We start from the raw sequence: 17,865 nt of genomic DNA on the forward strand, positions 1-17,865 counted from the left end.
GTATGCAGTATGCTCCTGAGCTCCCTCTAGTGGAGCGGCATGCAGTATGCTCCTGAGCTCCCTCTAGTGGAATGGCATGCAGTATGCTCCTGAGCTCCCTCTAGTGGAGCGGTGTGCAGTATGCTCCTGAGCTCCCTCTAGTGGAGCGGTATGCAGTATGCTCCTGAGCTCCCTCTAGTAGGGCGGTATGCAGTATGCTCCTGAGCGCCCTCTAGTGGAACAGTATGCAGTATGCTCCTGAGCTCCCCCTAGTGGAGCGGTATGCAGTATGGTCCTGAGCTCCCTCTAGTAGAGCGGTATGCAGTATGCTCCTGAGCTCCCCCTAGTGGAACAGTATGCAGTATGCTCCTGAGCTCCCCCTAGTAGAGCGGTATGCAGTATGCTCCTGAGCTCCCTCTAGTGGAACAGTATGCAGTATGCTCCTGAGCTCCCTCTAGTGGAGCGGGGTATGCAGTATGCTCCTGAGCTCCCCCTAGTAGAGCGGTATGCAGTATGCTCCTGAGCTCCCTCTAGTGGAACGGTATGCAGTATCCTCCTGAGCTCCCTCTAGTGGAACGGTATGCAGTATGCTCCTGAGCTCCCTCTAGTGGAACGGTATGCAGTATGCTCCTGAGTTCCATCTGGTGGAACAGTATACTGTATGCTCTTGAGCTCCCCCTAGTGGAGCGGTATGCAGTATGGTCCTGAGCTCCCTCTAGTGGAACGGTATGCAGTATGCTCCTGTGCTCCCTCTAGTGGAGCGGTATGCTGTATGCTCTTGAGCTCCCCCTAGTGGAGCGGTATGCAGTATGGTCCTGAGCTCCCTCTAGTAGGGCGGTATGCAGTATGCTCTTGAGCTCCCCCTAGTGGAGCGGTATGCAGTATGGTCCTGAGCTCCCTCTAGTGGAACGGTATGCAGTATGCTCCTGTGCTCCCTCTAGTGGAGCGGTATGCTGTATGCTCTTGAGCTCCCCCTAGTGGAGCGGTATGCAGTATGGTTCTGAGCTCCCTCTAGTAGGGCGGTATGCAGTATGCTCCTGAGCTCCCTCTAGTGGAATGGCATGCAGTATGCTCCTAAGCTCCCTCTAGTGGAGCGGTATGCAGTATGCTCCTGAGCTCCCTCTAGTAGAGCGGCATGCAGTATGCTCCTCAGCTCCCTCTAGTGGAGAGGTATGCAGTATGCTCCTGAGCTCCCTCTAGTGGAGCGGTATGCAGTATGCTCCTGAGCTCCCTCTAGTGGAGCGGTATGCAGTATGCTCCTGAGCTACCTCTAGTGGAGCGGTATGCAGTATGCTCCTGAGCTCCCTCTAGTGGAGCGGTATGCAGTATGCTCCTGAGCTCCCTCTAGAGGAGCGGTATGCAGTATGCTCCTGAGCTCCCTCTAGTGGAATGGCATGCAGTATGCTCCTAAGCTCCCTCTAGTGGAGCGGTATGCAGTATGCTCCTGAGATCCCTCTAGTAGAGCGGCATGCAGTATGCTCCTCAGCTCCCTCTAGTGGAGAGGTATGCAGTATGCTCCTGAGCTCCCTCTAGTGGAGCGGTATGCAGTATGCTCCTGAGCTCCCTCTAGTGGAGCGGTATGCAGTATGCTCCTGAGCTACCTCTAGTGGAGCGGTATGCAGTATGCTCCTGAGCTCCCTCTAGTGGAGCGGTATGCAGTATGCTCCTGAGCTCCCTCTAGTGGAGCGGTATGCAGTATGCTCCTGAGCTCCCTCTAGTGGAGCGGCATGCAGTATGCTCCTGAGCTCCCTCTAGTGGAATGGCATGCAGTATGCTCCTGAGCTCCCTCTAGTGGAGCGGTGTGCAGTATGCTCCTGAGCTCCCTCTAGTGGAGCGGTATGCAGTATGCTCCTGAGCTCCCTCTAGTGGAGCGGCATGCAGTATGCTCCTGAGCTCCCTCTAGTGAAGCGGCATGCAGTATGCTCCTGAGCTCCCTCTAGTGGAGCGGCATGCAGTATGCTCCTGAGCTCCCTCTAGTGGAGCGGCATGCAGTATGCTCCTGAGCTCCCTCTAGTGGAGCGGTATGCAGTATGCTCCTGAGCTCCCTCTAGTGGAGCGGTATGCAGTATGCTCCTCAGCTCCCTCTAGTGGAGCAGTATGCAGTATGCTCCTGAGCTCCCTCTAGTGGAGCGGTATGCAATATGCTCTTGTGCTCCCTCTAGTGGAGCGGTATGCAGTATGCTCCTGAGCTCCCCCTAGTGGAACGGTATTCAGTATGCTCCTGAGCCCCCTCTAGTGGAGCGGTATGCTGTATGCTCCTGAGCTCCCTCTAGTGGACGGTATGCAGTATGCTCCTGAGCTCCCTCTAGTGGAGCGGTATGCAGTATGCTTCTGAGCTCCCTCTAGTGGACGGTATGCAGTATGCTCCTGTGCTCCCTCTAGTGGAGCGGTATGCAGTATGCTTCTGAGCTCCCTCTAGTGGAGCGGTATGCAGTATGCTCCTGAGCTCCCTCTAGTGGAGCAGTATGCTCCTGAGCTCCCTCTAGTAGAGCGGTATGCAGTATGCTCCTGAACTCCCTCTAGTGGATGATATGCAGTATGTTCCTGTGCTCCCTCTAGTGGACGGTATGCAGTATGTTCCTGAGCTCCCTCTAGTGGACGGTATGCAGTATGCTCCTGAGCTCCCTCTAATGGACGGTATGCAGTATGCTCCTGAGCTCTCTCTAGTGGAACAGTATGCAGTATGCTCTTGAGCTCCCTCTAGTGGACGGTATGCAGTATGCTCCTGAGCTCCCTCTAGTGGAGCGGTATGCAGTATGCTCTTGAGCTCCCTCTAGTGGACGGTATGCATTATGCTCCCCAGCTCCCTCTAGTGGAACGGTATGCAGTATGCTCTTGAGCTCCCTCTAGTGGATGGTATGCAGTATGCTCCTGAGCTCCCTCTAGTGGATGGTATGCAGTATGCTCCTGAGCTCCCTCTAGTGGACGGTATTCAGTATGCTTCTGAGCTCCCTCTAGTGGATGGTATGCAGTATGCTCCTGAGCTCCCTCTAGTGGAGCGGTATGCTGTATGCTCTTGAGCTCCCCCTAGTGGAGCGGTATGCAGTATGGTCCTGAGCTCCCTCTAGTAGGGCGGTATGCAGTATGCTCTTGAGCTCCCCCTAGTGGAGCGGTATGCAGTATGGTCCTGAGCTCCCTCTAGTGGAACGGTATGCAGTATGCTCCTGTGCTCCCTCTAGTGGAGCGGTATGCTGTATGCTCTTGAGCTCCCCCTAGTGGAGCGGTATGCAGTATGGTTCTGAGCTCCCTCTAGTAGGGCGGTATGCAGTATGCTCCTGAGCTCCCTCTAGTGGAATGGCATGCAGTATGCTCCTAAGCTCCCTCTAGTGGAGCGGTATGCAGTATGCTCCTGAGCTCCCTCTAGTAGAGCGGCATGCAGTATGCTCCTCAGCTCCCTCTAGTGGAGAGGTATGCAGTATGCTCCTGAGCTCCCTCTAGTGGAGCGGTATGCAGTATGCTCCTGAGCTCCCTCTAGTGGAGCGGTATGCAGTATGCTCCTGAGCTACCTCTAGTGGAGCGGTATGCAGTATGCTCCTGAGCTCCCTCTAGTGGAGCGGTATGCAGTATGCTCCTGAGCTCCCTCTAGAGGAGCGGTATGCAGTATGCTCCTGAGCTCCCTCTAGTGGAATGGCATGCAGTATGCTCCTAAGCTCCCTCTAGTGGAGCAGTATGCAGTATGCTCCTGAGATCCCTCTAGTAGAGCGGCATGCAGTATGCTCCTCAGCTCCCTCTAGTGGAGAGGTATGCAGTATGCTCCTGAGCTCCCTCTAGTGGAGCGGTATGCAGTATGCTCCTGAGCTCCCTCTAGTGGAGCGGTATGCAGTATGCTCCTGAGCTACCTCTAGTGGAGCGGTATGCAGTATGCTCCTGAGCTCCCTCTAGTGGAGCGGTATGCAGTATGCTCCTGAGCTCCCTCTAGTGGAGCGGTATGCAGTATGCTCCTGAGCTCCCTCTAGTGGAGCGGCATGCAGTATGCTCCTGAGCTCCCTCTAGTGGAATGGCATGCAGTATGCTCCTGAGCTCCCTCTAGTGGAGCGGTGTGCAGTATGCTCCTGAGCTCCCTCTAGTGGAGCGGTATGCAGTATGCTCCTGAGCTCCCTCTAGTGGAGCGGCATGCAGTATGCTCCTGAGCTCCCTCTAGTGAAGCGGCATGCAGTATGCTCCTGAGCTCCCTCTAGTGGAGCGGCATGCAGTATGCTCCTGAGCTCCCTCTAGTGGAGCGGCATGCAGTATGCTCCTGAGCTCCCTCTAGTGGAGCGGTATGCAGTATGCTCCTGAGCTCCCTCTAGTGGAGCGGTATGCAGTATGCTCCTCAGCTCCCTCTAGTGGAGCAGTATGCAGTATGCTCCTGAGCTCCCTCTAGTGGAGCGGTATGCAATATGCTCTTGTGCTCCCTCTAGTGGAGCGGTATGCAGTATGCTCCTGAGCTCCCCCTAGTGGAACGGTATTCAGTATGCTCCTGAGCCCCCTCTAGTGGAGCGGTATGCTGTATGCTCCTGAGCTCCCTCTAGTGGACGGTATGCAGTATGCTCCTGAGCTCCCTCTAGTGGAGCGGTATGCAGTATGCTTCTGAGCTCCCTCTAGTGGACGGTATGCAGTATGCTCCTGTGCTCCCTCTAGTGGAGCGGTATGCAGTATGCTTCTGAGCTCCCTCTAGTGGAGCGGTATGCAGTATGCTCCTGAGCTCCCTCTAGTGGAGCAGTATGCTCCTGAGCTCCCTCTAGTAGAGCGGTATGCAGTATGCTCCTGAACTCCCTCTAGTGGATGATATGCAGTATGTTCCTGTGCTCCCTCTAGTGGACGGTATGCAGTATGTTCCTGAGCTCCCTCTAGTGGACGGTATGCAGTATGCTCCTGAGCTCCCTCTAATGGACGGTATGCAGTATGCTCCTGAGCTCTCTCTAGTGGAACAGTATGCAGTATGCTCTTGAGCTCCCTCTAGTGGACGGTATGCAGTATGCTCCTGAGCTCCCTCTAGTGGAGCGGTATGCAGTATGCTCTTGAGCTCCCTCTAGTGGACGGTATGCATTATGCTCCCCAGCTCCCTCTAGTGGAACGGTATGCAGTATGCTCTTGAGCTCCCTCTAGTGGATGGTATGCAGTATGCTCCTGAGCTCCCTCTAGTGGATGGTATGCAGTATGCTCCTGAGCTCCCTCTAGTGGACGGTATTCAGTATGCTTCTGAGCTCCCTCTAGTGGATGGTATGCAGTATGCTCCTGAGCTCCCTCTAGTGGATGGTATGCAGTATGCTCCTGAGCTCCCTCTAGTGGACGGTATTCAGTATGCTTCTGAGCTCCCTCTAGACTCGAGGAACTGTATGCAGTAAGCTCCTGAGCTCCTCCTAGTGGAACGGTATGCAGTATGCTCCTGAGCTCCCTCTAGTGGATGGTATGCAGTATGTTCCTGAGCTCCCCCTAGTGGAATGGTATGCAGTATGCTCCTGAGCTCCCTCTAGTGGAGCGGTATGCAGTATGCTCTTGAGCTCACTCTAGTGGAACGGTATGCAGTATGCTCCTGAGCTCCTTCTAGTGGAGCGGTATGCTGTATGCTCCTGAGCTCCCTCTAGTGGAGCGGTATGCAGTATGCTCCTGAGCTCCCTCTAGTGGAGCGGTATGCAGTATGCTCCCGAGCTCCCCCTAGTAGAGCGGTATGCAGTATGCTCCTGAGCTCCCTCTAGTGGAACGGTATGCAGTATCCTCCTGAGCTCCCTCTAGTGGAACGGTATGCAGTATGCTCCTGAGCTCCATCTAGTGGAACGGTATGCAGTATGCTCCTGAGTTCCATCTAGTGGAACAGTATACTGTATGCTCTTGAGCTCCCCCTAGTGGAGCGGTATGCAGTATGGTCCTGAGCTCCATCTAGTGGAGCGGTATGCAGTATGGTCCTGAGCTCCCTCTAGTGGAACGGTATGCAGTATGCTCCTGTGCTCCCTCTAGTGGAGCGGTATGCTGTATGCTCTTGAGCTCCCCCTAGTGGAGCGGTATGCAGTATGGTCCTGAGCTCCCTCTAGTAGGGCGGTATGCAGTATGCTCCTGAGCTCCCTCTAGTGGAATGGCATGCAGTATGCTCCTGAGCTCCCTCTAGTGGAGCGGTATGCAGTATGCTCCTGAGCTCCCTCTAGTAGAGCGGCATGCAGTATGCTCCTCAGCTCCCTCTAGTGGAGAGGTATGCAGTATGCTCCTGAGCTCCCTCTAGTGGAGCGGTATGCAGTATGCTCCTGAGCTCCCTCTAGTGGAGCGGTATGCAGTATGCTCCTGAGATCCCTCTAGTGGAGCGGTATGCAGTATGCTCCTGAGCTCCCTCTAGTGGAGCGGCATGCAGTATGCTCCTGAGCTCCCTCTAGTGGAGCGGCATGCAGTATGCTCCTGAGCTCCCTCTAGTGGAATGGCATGCAGTATGCTCCTGAGCTCCCTCTAGTGGAGCGGTGTGCAGTATGCTCCTGAGCTCCCTCCAGTGGAGCGGTATGCAGTATGCTCCTGAGCTCCCTCTAGTGGACCGGCATGCAGTATGCTCCTGAGCTCCCTCTAGTGAAGCGGCATCCAGTATGCTCCTGAGCTCCCTCTAGTGGAGCGGCATGCAGTATGCTCCTGAGCTCCCTCTAGTGGAGCGGCATGCAGTATGCTCCTGAGCTCTCTCTAGTGGAGCGGTATGCAGTATGCTCCTCAGCTCCCTCTAGTGGAGCGGTATGCAGTATGCTCCTGAGCTCCCTCTAGTGGAGCGGTATGCAATATGCTCTTGTGCTCCCTCTAGTGGAGCGGTATGCAGTATGCTCCTGAGCTCCCTCTAGTGGAGTGGTATGCAGTATGCTCCTGAGCTCCCCCTAGTGGAACGGTATGCAGTATGCTCCTGAGCCCCCTCTAGTGGAGCGGTATGCTGTATGCTCCTGAGCTCCCTCTAGTGGACGGTATGCAGTATGTTCCTGAGCTCCCTCTAGTGGAGCGGTATGCAGTATGCTCCTGAGCTCCCTCTAGTGGAGCGGTATGCAGTATGCTTCTGAGCTCCCTCTAGTGGACGGTATGCAGTATGCTCCTGTGCTCCCTCTAGTGGAGCGGTATGCAGTATGCTTCTGAGCTCCCTCTAGTGGAGCGGTATGCAGTATGCTCCTGAGCTCCCTCTAGTGGAGCAGTATGCTCCTGAGCTCCCTCTAGTAGAGCGGTATGCAGTATGCTCCTGAACTCCCTCTAGTGGATGATATGCAGTATGTTCCTGTGCTCCCTCTAGTGAACGGTATGCAGTATGCTCCTGAGCTCCCTCTAGTGGACGGTATGCAGTATGCTCCTGAGCTCCCTCTAATGGACGGTATGCAGTATGCTCCTGAGCTCCCTCTAGTGGAACAGTATGCAGTATGCTCTTGAGCTCCCTCTAGTGGACGGTATGCAGTATGCTCCTGAGCTCCCTCTAGTGGAGCGGTATGCAGTATGCTCTTGAGCTCCCTCTAGTGGACGGTATGCATTATGCTCCCCAGCTCCCTCTAGTGGAACGGCATGCAGTATGCTCTTGAGCTCCCTCTAGTGGATGGTATGCAGTATGCTCCTGAGCTCCCTCTAGTGGACGGTATTCAGTATGCTCCTGAGCTCCCACTAGTGGAACGGTATGCAGTATGCTCCTGAGCTCCCTCTAGTGGATGGTATGCAGTATGTTCCTGAGCTCCCCCTAGTGGAATGGTATGCAGTATGCTCCTGAGCTCCCTCTAGTGGAGCGGTATGCAGTATGCTCTTGAGCTCACTCTAGTGGAACGGTATGCAGTATGCTCCTGAGCTCCCTCTAGTGGATGGTATGCAGTATGTTCCTGAGCTCCCCCTAGTGGAATGGTATGCAGTATGCTCCTGAGCTCCCTCTAGTGGAACGGTATGCAGTATGCTCCTGAGCTCACTCTAGTGGAACGGTATGCAGTATGCTCCTCAGCTCCCTCTAGTGGAGAGGTATGAAGTATGCTCCTGAACTCCCTCTAGTGGAGCGGTATGCAGTATGCTCCTGAGCTCCCTCTAGTGGAGCGGTATGCAGTATGCTCCTGAGCTCCCTCTAGTGGAGCGGTATGCAGTATGCTCCTGAGATCCCTCTAGTGGAGCGGTATGCAGTATGCTCCTGAGCTCCCTCTAGTGGAGCGGCATGCAGTATGCTCCTGAGCTCCCTCTAGTGGAATGGCATGCAGTATGCTCCTGAGCTCCCTCTAGTGGAGCGGTGTGCAGTATGCTCCTGAGCTCCCTCTAGTGGAGCGGTATGCAGTATGCTCCTGAGCTCCCTCTAGTGGAGCGGCATGCAGTATGCTCCTGAGCTCCCTCTAGTGAAGCAGCATGCAGTATGCTCCTGAGCTCCCTCTAGTGGAGCGGCATGCAGTATGCTCCTGAGCTCCCTCTAGTGGAGCGGCATGCAGTATGCTCCTGAGCTCCCTCTAGTGGAGCGGTATGCAGTATGCTCCTCAGCTCCCTCTAGTGGAGCGGTATGCAGTATGCTCCTGAGCTCCCTCTAGTGGAGCGGTATGCAATATGCTCTTGTGCTCCCTCTAGTGGAGCGGTATGCAGTATGCTCCTGAGCTCCCTCTAGTGGAGTGGTATGCAGTATGCTCCTGAGCTCCCCCTAGTGGAACGGTATGCAGTATGCTCCTGAGCCCCCTCTAGTGGAGCGGTATGCTGTATGCTCCTGAGCTCCCTCTAGTGGACGGTATGCAGTATGCTCCTGAGCTCCCTCTAGTGGAGCGGTATGCAGTATGCTCCTGAGCTCCCTCTAGTGGAGCGGTATGCAGTATGCTCTTGAGCTCACTCTAGTGGAACGGTATGCAGTATGCTCCTGAGCTCCCTCTAGTGGAACGGTATGCAGTATGCTCCTGAGCTCCCTCTAGTGGATGGTATGCAGTATGTTCCTGAGCTCCCCCTAGTGGAATGGTATGCAGTATGCTCCTGAGCTCCCTCTAGTGGAGCGGTATGCAGTATGCTCTTGAGCTCACTCTAGTGGAACGGTATGCAGTATGCTCCTCAGCTCCCTCTAGTGGAGAGGTATGAAGTATGCTCCTGAACTCCCTCTAGTGGAGCGGTATGCAGTATGCTCCTGAGCTCCCTCTAGAGGAGCGGTATGCAGTATGCTCCTGAGCTCCCTCTAGTGGAGCGGTATGCAGTATGCTCCTGAGCTCCCTCTAGTGGAGCGGTATGCAGTATGCTCCTGAGCTCCCTCTAGTGGAGCGGCATGCAGTATGCTCCTGAGCTCCCTCTAGTGGAATGGCAAGCAGTATGCTCCTGAGCTCCCTCTAGTGGAGCGGTGTGCAGTATGCTCCTGAGCTCCCTCTAGTGGAGCGGTATGCAGTATGCTCCTGAGCTCCCTCTAGTGGAGCGGCATGCAGTATGCTCCTGAGCTCCCTCTAGTGAAGCGGCATGCAGTATGCTCCTGAGCTCCCTCTAGTGGAGCGGCATGCAGTATGCTCCTGAGCTCCCTCTAGTGGAGCGGCATGCAGTATGCTCCTGAGCTCCCTCTAGTGGAGCGGTATGCAGTATGCTCCTCAGCTCCCTCTAGTGGAGCGGTATGCAATATGCTCTTGTGCTCCCTCTAGTGGAGCGGTATGCAGTATGCTCCTGAGCTCCCTCTAGTGGAGTGGTATGCAGTATGCTCCTGAGCTCCCCCTAGTGGAACGGTATGCAGTATGCTCCTGAGCCCCCTCTAGTGGAGCGGTATGCTGTATGCTCCTGAGCTCCCTCTAGTGGACGGTATGCAGTATGCTCCTGAGCTCCCTCTAGTGGAGCGGTATGCAGTATGCTCCTGAGCTCCCTCTAGTGGAGCGGTATGCAGTATGCTTCTGAGCTCCCTCTAGTGGAACAGTATGCAGTATGCTCTTGAGCTCACTCTAGTGGAATGGTATGCAGTATGCTCCTGAGCTCCCTCTAGTGGAGCGGTACGCTGTATGCTCCTGAGCTCCCTCTAGTGGACGGTATGCAGTATGCTCCTGAGCTCCCTCTAGTGGAGCGGTATGCAGTATGCTCCTGAGCTCCCTCTAGTGGAGCGGTATGCAGTATGCTTCTGAGCTCCCTCTAGTGGACGGTATGCAGTATGCTCCTGTGCTCCCTCTAGTGGAGCGGTATGCAGTATGCTTCTGAGCTCCCTCTAGTGGAGCGGTATGCAGTATGCTCCTGAGCTCCCTCTAGTGCAGGGTTCCCCAACTCCAGTCCTCAAGGCCCACCAACAGGTCATGTTTTCAGGATTTCCTTAGTATTGCACAGGTGATAATTCCATCATCAGCACAGGCAATAGTTACATCACCTGTGCAATACTAAGGAAATCCTGAAAACATGACCTGTTGGTGGGCCTTGAGGACTGGAGTTGGGGAACCCTGCTCTAGTGGAGCAGTATGCTCCTGAGCTCCCTCTAGTTGAGCGGTATGCAGTATGCTCCTGAACTCCCTCTAGTGGATGATATGCAGTATGTTCCTGTGCTCCCTCTAGTGGACGGTATGCAGTATGCTCCTGAGCTCCCTCTAGTGGACGGTATGCAGTATGCTCCTGAGCTCCCTCTAATGGACGGTATGCAGTATGCTCCTGAGCTCCCTCTAGTGGAACAGTATGCAGTATGCTCTTGAGCTCCCTCTAGTGGACGGTATGCAGTATGCTCCTGAGCTCCCTCTAGTGGAGCAGTATGCAGTATGCTCTTGAGCTCCCTCTAGTGGACGGTATGCATTATGCTCCCCAGCTCCCTCTAGTGGAACGGTATGCAGTATGCTCTTGAGCTCCCTCTAGTGGATGGTATGCAGTATGCTCCTGAGCTCCCTCTAGTGGACGGTATTCAGTATGCTTCTGAGCTCCCTCTAGAGGAACTGTATGCAGTATGCTCCTGAGCTCCCCCTAGTGGAACGGTATGCAGTATGCTCCTGAGCTCCCTCTAGTGGATGGTATGCAGTATGTTCCTGAGCTCCCCCTAGTGGAATGGTATGCAGTATGCTCCTGAGCTCCCTCTAGTGGAGCGGTATGCAGTATGCTCTTGAGCTCACTCTAGTGGAACGGTATGCAGTATGCTCCTGAGCTCCCTCTAGTGGAACGGTATGCAGTATGCTTCGGAGCTCCCTCTAGACTGAGGAACAGTATGCAGTATGCTCCTGAGCTCCCTCTAGTGGATGGTATGCAGTATGTTCCTGTGCTCCCTCTAGTGCACGGTATGCAGTATGCTCCTGAGCTCCCTCTAGTGGAGTGGTATGCAGTATGCTCCTGAGCTCCCTCTAGTGGAACAGTATGCAGTATGCTCTTGAGCTCACTCTAGTGGAATGGTATGCAGTATGCTCCTGAGCTCCCTCTAGTGGAGCGGTACGCTGTATGCTCCTGAGCTCCCTCTAGTGGAGCGGTATGCAGTATGCTCCTGAGCTCCCTCTAGTGGAGCGGTATGCAGTATGGTCCTGAGCTCCCTCTAGTGGAGCGGTATGCAGTAACCTCCTGGGCTCCCTCTAGTGGAGCGGTATGCAGTATGCCCCTGAGCTCCCTCTAGTGGAACGGTATGCAGTATGCCCCTGAGCTCCCTGTAGTGGAACGGTATGCAGTATGCTCCTGAGCTCCCTCTAGTGGAGCGGTATGCAGTATGCTCCTGAGCTCCCTCTAGTGGAGCGGCGTGCAGTATGCTCCTGAGCTCCCTCTAGTGGAGCGGTGTGCAGTAACCTCCTGGGCTCCCTCTAGTGGAGCGGTATGCAGTATGCTCCTGTGCTCCCTCTAGTGGAGCTCTAAGTCTATACAGAATTGTTTGGCATAAATACATATTAGGAAATGAATTAACACTGAATTCTACAGCTGAAAACTAAATAATAATAACCGTCAGAAATTTATTCTAAGGTGGAATTTCTCTTTCCCTATAGAGTAACTATGTGGCGGTAGTACTAATTGCATTCATGGCGGTAGTACTAATTGCATTCATCCTATTGTCTATCAGGAGTGGGATGACTTTCGCATGACGTGGAACAGTTCAGAGTATGGCGGCATCAAGGTGATGCGAATCCCACCTGACATGGTGTGGCTGCCGGAAATCGTACTGGAGAACAAGTAAGTGTTCAGGACCCCATGTGAGTTCTTCCTGACCTCGCCTCTAAAGCAAGAGAGCAGCACTGGGATTATTCATCAACAATCAATAATCATGCGTTGCTTGATATGAGGAGTTACCCACCTCTAAACAAAAGGCAGCGCTCACGGTCTCAGAGGGACTAACGGTGGCATCTCAATTTCTTGGTGTAGATGACAAACATTAAGGAGGGGCAAGTAACCCTTCTCGTATTTTCTTCCAGCGTTGACGGGCAGTTTGATGTTGCATACTACGCCAACGTTCTAGTCAGTAATACCGGGTACATGTCTTGGCTTCCACCTGCCATCTTCAGGAGCGCATGTAGCATTAAGGTCACCTACTTCCCCTTCGACTGGCAGAACTGCACTCTGGTGTTCAGGTGAGGACATGCTGGACTCATGTTTACTAATTTACTTCTTCTGGTGACAACAAGCGGGAACATCATCTCCAGAAAGTTGTGGTGGGTTTTAAAGTCTTGCTATTGGTCTTCTTTTTGGAGCCTTTCCCAATACGTTTTCTTCTCACAATACATCCATTCATACACTATATTGTCAAAAGCAAGGTATGGATAAACTAAAGTGGCAACACAACACGGACCACAACCCCATCCAACACCTTTGGAATTAATTGGTCCTTCTCATCCAACAAAGTGGCCCAACTCGATATTAACGCCCATGGGATGTCCATCAAGCTCATATAGAAGTGATGACCTTTTGTGAATTGGACCTTCTCTTCCAACAAAGCGGCTCAACTGCATATTAACCCCCATGGGATGTTCATGAAGCACATACAGGTCATCACTTCTATGAATTAGATGCCCATGGTATCTTCAACAAGCTACTATAGAAGGTCATCACTTGTTGTATGACTTGGATGCCCATGGGATGTCCATCAAGCACCTGTAGAAGTGATGATCTTAATTGGATACCCATGGAATATTAATCAAGCTCATATAGAAGTGATGACCATCTATGAATTGGACCTTCTCATCTAACAAAGTGGTCCACCTGCATATTAACATCCATTGGATGTCCATCAAGCACTTTGCAGGTCATCTATGAATTAGATGTCAATAGTATCTTCATCAAGCTCCTATAGAAGGTCATCACTTTTATGACTTGGATACCCATGGAATGTCCACCGGGCTCACATAGAAGTGATGACCTTCTATGAATTGGACACCCATGGGATATTAATGAAGCCCATATAAAAGTGACGATCTTCTATGAATTGAAACTTTTCTAACAAAAAAGTGGCCCAAATCCATGTTAATGCTAAAGGGATGTCCATCAAGCTCATGCAAAAGTGAGGGCTAGGGGTTTCACACACCTTTGGCAACATAGCTTGTGTATATCTTGAGGAGTTCTGAATAAGCTGTCTTGTTCTAGGTCTCAAACGTACAATGCCCAAGAAGTGGACATGCAGCTGGCGTTGGGTGACAATAATGAACCAATAGATACGGTTGCTATTGACCCTGAGGCTTTCACAGGTACTGACGGATACAATTGACTCAGACCTGACTTACGACCATTGATTTGTTTCATCTTGTCTTTGTGAAAAAATGGGGTTTCCTCTTGGGATGCTAATCAACAAGGAGGTCAGAGGTGTTGGCTTTTATGATTACGGGCGGCTGACATGTGTACATCGTTGTCTGCCATGACTCCCCTCTCTTGCAGAAAATGGTGAATGGGCCATTAAACATTGCCCAGCCTGGAAATATCTGAACACCATCTACACGGATGACGACCTCCAGTACCAGCAGATTATCTTTGGCCTGATCATTCAGAGGAAGCCATTATTCTACGTAGTCAACATCATTGTGCCGTGTGTCCTCATCTCCTCGCTTGTGGTGCTCGTCTACTTTCTGCCTGCCAAAGGTGAGGAACCCACTGGCGATGGTCAATAGTCGTGTGACCAAAGAGCAAAATAGGCATAAAAAGTTTCCTAGAGGGCAACTTCACCTTCATTTAGCTTATAGCATGGGTTCTCAGGGATCATACTTTTCTACAAAAGACTGGTGGCACCCAGAACAGACTGTGAAAGGGATGATCTTCATAAATGGCTAGGACTGGGACCAGTGTGTCCAACCATAAAATCATGGACAATCCACTTAATTCTTCGTCTCTCGTTGTCCAGCTGGCGGTCAGAAGTGCACCTTGTCCATCTCCGTACTCCTGGCACAGGTTGTGTTTCTGTTCCTGATAGCTCAGAAGGTCCCAGAAACTTCCCTGAGTGTTCCACTAATTGGAAAGTAAGTGACCCCATCCGTCACCATTCTATTGGTTGCTACATGGAGTTTGCCAGCGCCATGCTGTCAGACCACCCCTTGGTTGTTGTGCGATAGGCGCAGCGCCCTCTGCTGCACTTCAGGGTAATGACATTTACATTTCCTTGCAGGTACTTGATCTTTGTGATGCTTGTGTCGACCATCATCGTCTTAAGCTGCGTCATTGTCCTCAATGTTTCGCTGCGGACGCCGAGCACCCACCGCCTGACAGCGACCATGAAACACGTGAGGAAATGGTTCGAGCTCTACCGTTATGTCCTACTATTAAACCGTATGGTAAACGCCAAAAGAAAAAAAAAAAAAGACAAAATTGTAGTTTTTTTGGTTTCCGAAAACGCAGTAACAACGTCGTAAGTCAGTAATTGTATCAATAAAATGGTCGGATCAAAGAGCAAAACACAAGCGCTCCTCCGGCTTGGTCTCTTGCAGAGGCTTCTGGAGGTGTTACCTCGCTACCTGCAGATGAAGATCGAGCCCTGCGAGGAAGAGGAGGCCACTCCGCGGGAGAGGAGGAAGAGCTCCCTCGGCATCATGCTGAAGGCGGAGGAATATGTCCTGAGGAAGCCGCGGAGCGAGCTGATGTTTGAGCGGCAGAGAGAGCGACATGGGATGAACAGGGACGACCGAGGCCACAGAGGTGAAGAAAAGGAGCCCAAAGGCAGGAAGGGGCAGTGGAGGTGGCAGATAGGTAAGGAGGGGGCGGCAGGAAGCTGCGGGTGGCCTACAGCACAGCTCCACCTCTGCACATCAGCCTTATACTACACTCACAGCCAGAGCTGCACTCACAATTCTCCTGCTTAACATTCGCCCTGGGCTAATTGATAAACCTTCTACCATGATGTTCTGAAGTGGAGCCGCTGCTTATGGTCTCCGGCTGGAAGGAGATGGGAGGTCGAGAAGTCAAAGACAGAGATAAGTCATTAGACAGCAGCGAAATGATGAACGGGGCTGGGAAGAATAACACGGCTCCGAATAACTCTGCTCCCCGTATTATAGTGGACGGCTTCGACGTTGGGGTAACGACCCCACTGTTCAAGAACCTGGTTCACTGCGCCCCGGAAATAAAGGAGTGTGTGGAGGCGTGCAACTTCATAACCAGCAGCACAAAAGAGCAGAACAAGAGCAACGCGGTGAGTGTGATAGAGAGTACAGGCTACATCCTGTATTATACCCCAGAGCTGCACTCACTATTCTGCTGGTGCAGTCACTGTGTACATACATTACATTACTGATCCTGAGTTACATCCTGTATTATACTCCAGAGCTGCACTCACTATTCTGCTGGTGCACTCACTGTGTACATACATTACTGATCCTGAGTTACATCCTGTATTATACCCCAGAGCTGCACTCACTATTCTGCTGGTGCAGTCACTGTGCACATACATTACATTACTGATCCTGAGTTACACCCTGTATTATACTCCAGAGCTGCACTCACTATTCTGCTGGTGCAGTCACTGTATACATACATTACATTACTGATCCTGAGTTACATCCTGCATACTCCAGAGCTGCGCTCACTATTCTGCTGGTGCAGTCACTGTGTACATACATTACATTACTGATCCTGAGTTACATCCTGTATTATACCCCAGAGCTGCACTCTCTATTCTGCTGGTGCAGTCACTGTGTACATACATTACATTACTGATCCGGAGTTACATCCTGTATTATATTCCAGAGCTGCACTCACTATTCTGCTGGTGCAGTCACTGTGTACATACATTGCATTACTGATCCTGAGTTACATCCTGTATTATACTCCAGAGCTGCACTCACTATTCTACTGGTGCAGTCACTGTGTACATACATTACATTACTGATCCTGAGTTACATCCTGTATTATACTCCAGAGCTGCACTCACTATTCTGCTGGTGCAGTCACTGTGTACATACATTACATTACTGATCCTGAGTTACATCCTGTATTATACTCCAGAGCTGCACTCACTATTCTGCTGGTGCAGTCACTGTGTACATACATTACATTACTGATCCTGAGTTACATCCTGTATTATACTCCAGAGCTGCACTCACTATTGTGCTGGTGCAGTCACTGTGTACATACATTACATTACTGATCCTGAGTTACCTCCTGTATTATACCCCAGAGCTGCACTCACTATTCTGCTGGTGCAGTCACTGTGTACATACATTACATTACTGATCCTGAGTTACATCCTGTATTATACTCCAGAGCTGCACTCACTATTCTGCTGGTGCAGTCACTGTGTACATACATTACATTACTGATCCTGAGTTACATCCTGTATTATACTCCAGAGCTGCACTCACTATTCTGCTGGTGCAGTCACTGTGTACATACATTGCATTACTGATCCTGAGTTACATCCTGTATTATACTCCAGAGCTGCACTCACTATTCTGCTGGTGCAGTCACTGTGTACATACATTACATTACTGATCCTGAGTTACCTCCTGTATTATACTCCAGAGCTGCACTCACTATTCTGCTGGTGCAGTCACCGTGTACATACATTACATTACTGATCCTGAGTTACATCCTGTATTATACTCCAGAGCTGTACTCACTATTCTGCTGGTGCAGTCACCGTGTACATACATTACATTACTGATCCTGAGTTACATCCTGTATTATACTCCAGAGCTGCACTCACTATTCTGCTGGTGCAGTCACTGTGTACATACATTACATTACTGATCCTGAGTTACATCCTGTATTATACTCCAGAGCTGCACTCACTATTCTGCTGGTGCAGTCACTGTGTACATACATTACATTACTGATCCTGAGTTACCTCCTGTATTATACTCCAAAGCTGCACTCACTATTCTGCTGGTGCAGTCACTGTGTACATACATTACATTACTGATCCTGAGTTACATCCTGTATTATACCCCAGAGCTGCACTCACTATTCTGCTGGTGCAGTCACTGTGTACATACATTACATTACTGATCCTGAGTTACCTCCTGTATTATACTCCAGAGCTGCACTCACTATTCTGCTGGTGCAGTCACTGTGCACATACATTACATTACTGATCCTGAGTTACATCCTGTATTATACTACAGAGCTGCACTCACTATTCTGCTGGTGCAGTCACTGTGTACATACATTACATTACTGATCCTGAGTTACATCCTGCATTATACCCCAGAGCTGCACTCACTATTCTGCTGGTGCAGTCACTGTGTACATACATTACATTACTGATCCTGAGTTACATCCTGCATTATACCCCAGAGCTGCACACACTATTCTGCTGGTGCAGTCACTGTGTACATACATTACATTACTGATCCTGAGTTACATCCTGTATTATACTCCAGAGCTGCACTCACTATTCTGCTGGTGCAGTCACTGTGTACATACATTACATTACTGATCCTGAGTTACATCCTGTATTATACTCCAGAGCTGCACTCACTATTCTGCTGGTGCAGTCACTGTGTACATACATTGCATTACTGATCCTGAGTTACATCCTGCATTATACCCCAGAGCTGCACACACTATTCTGCTGGTGCAGTCACTGTGTACATACATTACATTACTGATCCTGAGTTACATCCTGTATTATACTCCAGAGCT

General features: G+C 51.4%; 1 protein-coding gene across 2 annotated transcripts in view; it reads left to right on the forward strand.

The window, feature by feature from the left end:
* The window catches only part of LOC141167121 (acetylcholine receptor subunit epsilon-like), a 109,462-nt gene that overhangs the window by 27,312 nt on the left and 64,285 nt on the right, over nt 1-17,865 (forward strand). Inside the window, exons 4-11 of one of the 2 annotated variants that reach the window (XM_073654487.1) lie at nt 11,873-11,982; nt 12,222-12,377; nt 13,387-13,487; nt 13,675-13,875; nt 14,135-14,249; nt 14,396-14,510; nt 14,715-14,973; nt 15,282-15,415. In XM_073654487.1, the coding sequence (XP_073510588.1) occupies nt 11,873-11,982; nt 12,222-12,377; nt 13,387-13,487; nt 13,675-13,875; nt 14,135-14,249; nt 14,396-14,510; nt 14,715-14,973; nt 15,282-15,415 (1,191 nt within the window). The remainder of the gene's footprint in view (nt 1-11,872; nt 11,983-12,221; nt 12,378-13,386; nt 13,488-13,674; nt 13,876-14,134; nt 14,250-14,395; nt 14,511-14,714; nt 14,974-15,281; nt 15,416-17,865) is intronic. The other variant, XM_073654488.1, reaches the window with a different exon arrangement.

This window comes from Phyllobates terribilis, unplaced genomic scaffold (genome assembly GCF_046119375.1).
Source record: "Phyllobates terribilis strain yellow unplaced genomic scaffold, ASM4611937v1 Scaffold_11__3_contigs__length_659146591, whole genome shotgun sequence".
Taxonomy (NCBI): domain Eukaryota; kingdom Metazoa; phylum Chordata; class Amphibia; order Anura; family Dendrobatidae; genus Phyllobates; species Phyllobates terribilis.